The 3833-nt window shown below is 40.5% G+C and overlaps 1 protein-coding gene across 1 annotated transcript; it reads left to right on the top strand.

Moving 5' to 3' along the window:
* The first annotated feature begins 260 nt into the window (after positions 1 to 260).
* LOC117958680 (mpv17-like protein) lies at positions 261 to 1323 on the top strand. The gene is made up of 2 exons (XM_034895234.1): positions 261 to 644; positions 837 to 1323. Exons 1-2 carry the CDS (start codon positions 624 to 626, stop codon positions 1050 to 1052), a joined length of 237 nt encoding a protein of 78 aa, XP_034751125.1. The 5' UTR covers positions 261 to 623; the 3' UTR covers positions 1053 to 1323.
* The last annotated feature ends 2510 nt before the right edge of the window (positions 1324 to 3833 follow it).

The raw sequence follows: 3833 nt of genomic DNA, 5'->3' as shown, positions 1-3833 counted from the left end.
CATTAGTAATCCACATAATTATAGCCCTGAGTTGAGCAGCCCAGTAGTAATTCTTTAAATTGGGTAAATTCAATCCTCCGTTCTCTTTTGGACACAAAAGTGTCTTATATTTCAGCATATATTCTATGCGTATATTCTTCCACCACTGCAGATCAGTGATTACAATACAGCTTGTTCCATCCATTTCATATGATCAAAAATCATTTTGTTGATACCATCTATTTGTTTTCATTTCTAAATAAAGGGAGCCCAACACTTTTTTTCTCTTGAAGGCTGAATATGATCCCAAATGAATTATGAAGACAAACAGTTCTCTAGTGCACTGATGCAAACCGGAAATTGATTTCATTATTCAAACCAAGCAATCAATCAACTTAAAATACCATTAAATTCAAAATACACTCTAAGTCCAAATCGTATGGCAGGTAATCAAAAGAGATGATCCCCAGCTCAAAGCATCCGATATAAAGTATTAGTTTTGTCACTGCATGTATGAACGCAAAGGTGATTCCCTATAATAATCATTTCAAGGCAGTAAGAACATCTTGCATGGACAGGGACTGTAAATTCTCTGTGCCTTCAAAAAACTCATCATATGCTATTTTAACTTTCAGACTGGACTCATGTACTGGCCATTCATGCAGGTAAAAATGAAAGCACTTGACTGTATTTTACACATTCATACCTTATTTAAAAAATGAAAGACATTAGATAGAGCAGCTTTTGTTCTGTCTGACCGATCAGTCTGTAAGGATAAATAAAAAGTAAAAAGCCAAAGTTGTAACAGTTTTATCTGTACATGTAACATCACGTGCTGTTTCCTGCCCTCTTCCCAGTTTCTGAACTTTATCCTGATGCCGGTGCACATGCGGACGGCCTTCATGGGCTGCTGCGCCTTCCTCTGGGCCTCCTTCCTGTGCTTCTCCCGGCAGAGCGGGGATGGCACTGCCGGCGTTGCTCTGGCTTTTGTCATGGACCCCCGTAAGACCCTGGAGGAGATACGCGAGGCCCGGCTGACCCGAAAAAAGGAAAAGACCCAGAGGGAAAACTGAAGGGAGGAGGAGGAGGAGGAGGAGGAGGAGGAGGAGGCTTCTGTCTTACCGGCCTTTGGTTGCAGGACAGATCGGTGTCCACTTTGGGTTAGCTGAGGAGCTGAGGAGCAGGATAATGGTTAGAAAAAGAAACGCGTGTGTCTGTCTCATACGCACACAGCTTGACTGATCCGGACTTTGAAGGCTGACGGAGTATTACCCACAGGGCTTTCCTTTCTTAAGGCTTAGGTGCAGAACCCAACCCGAAGAAATGTATAATCCATGTGAGCATCAAAACTAACGAAATGACCAGTCTAAGAGATAACGATTATAGTTGGTACCCCAGTTTTGTTGTTTATTTATCTATTTATTTATTATCTGCTAAAGCTTTTCCAACGTTTTAGACCCAGCTAGGTAATAATAATGGCCTGAATGATGTGAAATTGCACAAAATGTCATATTTTGTTGACCCCTAAACCCCTCAGTACATGTGTGCACCTAAGTCTTCCACAGTGCACAGATGAAAATGACAAAGTCTTTGGCGATTTCACCCAATCATGATGACATAATCATTATGTTTAGAGGGGTAGAGACCCCCCCCCATTCCAGATGATGCTGGATTCTGGAAGATGGAGGAGAAAAGGGCTCTACCCTGAGTGTGGGAAGGATGAACTGGACGTGGACGGGTTGAAAGAGGGTCCTGACATTGCATACACTGAATGGGAGCTGATAGCAACAGAGAGATACGCATGTTTAAATATTGACAGCATAAATACAATTGGCTGAAAGAGATAGTGGCTGAATCTGATTGGTTTAACTAAACGTGGAAACGCCCCCTAATTAGCTTTTAAAGGAAGCAGGAGAAAAGGGAAAGGGTTTGCGAGTGAGAGAGTAACATGAAACAGTCTTCCTGGTTAGATTCATTATTAGTACTATAGCTGAAACATCAAGTTTATCCTGAAGGTGGCACCGGAGAGAAGATCACAGGAACATTACGTCCAATGGGTTCAGGAAGGTGTTCAATACATTTTGTAGCAACATAGATTTTTATCATAAAGGGCAGGGCGTCATTAATATGAGAATCCTTCCCGAGGGGATCAGGAATTTTCACAGCAAGTTTGGAGACATTTTCCCAGGATGTAAGGTCTGAAAGCCTGGCACATATTCTTCACAGTTGCCGTGGCGACGCAAATGATGATTTTACCTCTTTTGTTGTTGGTTTGATGCGAGCCCACAGAGCAGTAAAGCTCCTGAGATCCGATTTAATAAAGGCCCGCTATGTCTGCTTCACGCTCCACAATAGTTGTGCCTTCTCACTCTGTGGTACGCTTGCAGTGTTTGGCTGACTGGTGACAGTCATTAGTACTATTTTCATTTTATAAACTTGTGCAGCACTTTGTGATCCTGGTCTGTGAAAAGTGCTATAGAAATAAAGTTTACTTACTTACTTACTTACTACTCAATGCAATGCATTATGTATATACTGTGTATTTCTGTGTGTGTACAATTTTAAATAGAGTTTCAGCCTTTGTTGTGGGATGCACTGATGCATAGGGCAGATTGATGGGTTTTTAACAACAATAGAGCTCAATGGCACAGAGGAAGGAAATATATCAGACTCTGACACACTGAAAATACGTGTTCACAGGTCTCTTTGTGGGATTTGTCGACAGCAAATACAGTCAAAATGGCTCAATATGTGTTTTATTTAAAAGATGTGTATCAGTGCATCCCATTTGTGTTGTGTTGTTTCCTAGTTTGACCTGTGAAGCCAATCCTGTCCTCTTACTTGAAACTTCACATAGGTTGCCATCCGCCCAGATACCTTATCACGTAACACGTCACTTACCCAAACCACTCACCTTCGTTTATATTTTAATGATCTTTAAAATGATTTTTAGCAAAGCGGGAATGTTCTTTATCATTATTTATCCAGAAGACATCAAAGAGAATTGAAGATTTCATAAAAAGAGAATAAATAGTACATTTATTATTATACCAGAAGGTAAAAACTCTGTAATATTATACAGAGTTGGATCAAATGGAAATGTCTAGTAGAGCTTTGGACACAGCGGTTCTGTAAATAGGCTTTAAGTGATAAACCACATAGACCAAACAAATATAAAACCTTGAAGAATGTTCAGTTTTGTTCAGAACTTTGTGTGGAATGACTGGTTTAGAGCAAACTCTGAGAACCTCGACTATTAAGTTGCAATAATAATTGAAATTTCTTTTTTTAGAAATGGAATCTGAATAAACCAAGACTCAAAATCTTTCTTTATAGATGTCTTTTGTTGAGTGGATGGGATGATGTGCCTAACAAGATTTGATTGGGACATTGTGTCAGAGTAAAGCCAAAAACAAGCACTGTGAAGGAGCTCCTGGAGGGAATTAAAGGTGCTGTAGGTAGGATTGAGAAGATCCAGCATTTATCCAAAGCTTTGTGTGACCAAAAATGCTGGACCACACAACATTAAAGGGCCGATTAAGGGTTAAGACTTGGTTTTAGGATTAGGTTTAGAATTAGGTCATGGTTAGGTGAGGTTAAGGGTTAAGTTTAGGCATTTAGTTGTGATTGTTAAGGTTAGGGTAAGGGGCTAGGGAATGCATTAAGTCAACGACGGGTCCCCACAAAGATAGTGAGGCGCAGTGAGGTGTGTGTGTGTGTGTGTGTGTGTGTGTGTGTGTGTGTGTGTGTAGTATAAGAGATTAATGCTCTAGTGATGGTGCATGTGGATTAACCAGGATCTGTTAGTCCTTGTTAATCCCTCTGAAATGGACCCAGTTGACTCAGTGTCACCT

This window comes from Etheostoma cragini, chromosome 15 (genome assembly GCF_013103735.1).
Source record: "Etheostoma cragini isolate CJK2018 chromosome 15, CSU_Ecrag_1.0, whole genome shotgun sequence".
Taxonomy (NCBI): domain Eukaryota; kingdom Metazoa; phylum Chordata; class Actinopteri; order Perciformes; family Percidae; genus Etheostoma; species Etheostoma cragini.
This window is presented reverse-complemented; position numbering and strand designations above follow the sequence as displayed.

What these genes read in the sequence shown, in the direction of transcription:
- LOC117958680 (XM_034895234.1), top strand. Translation starts at nt 624, where the DNA reads ATGTACTGGCCATTCATGCAG. An exon ending in TGTACTGGCCATTCATGCAG is followed by an intron (nt 645 to 836) that starts GTAAAAATGAAA and finishes CCCTCTTCCCAG; the next exon opens with TTTCTGAACTTTATCCTGAT.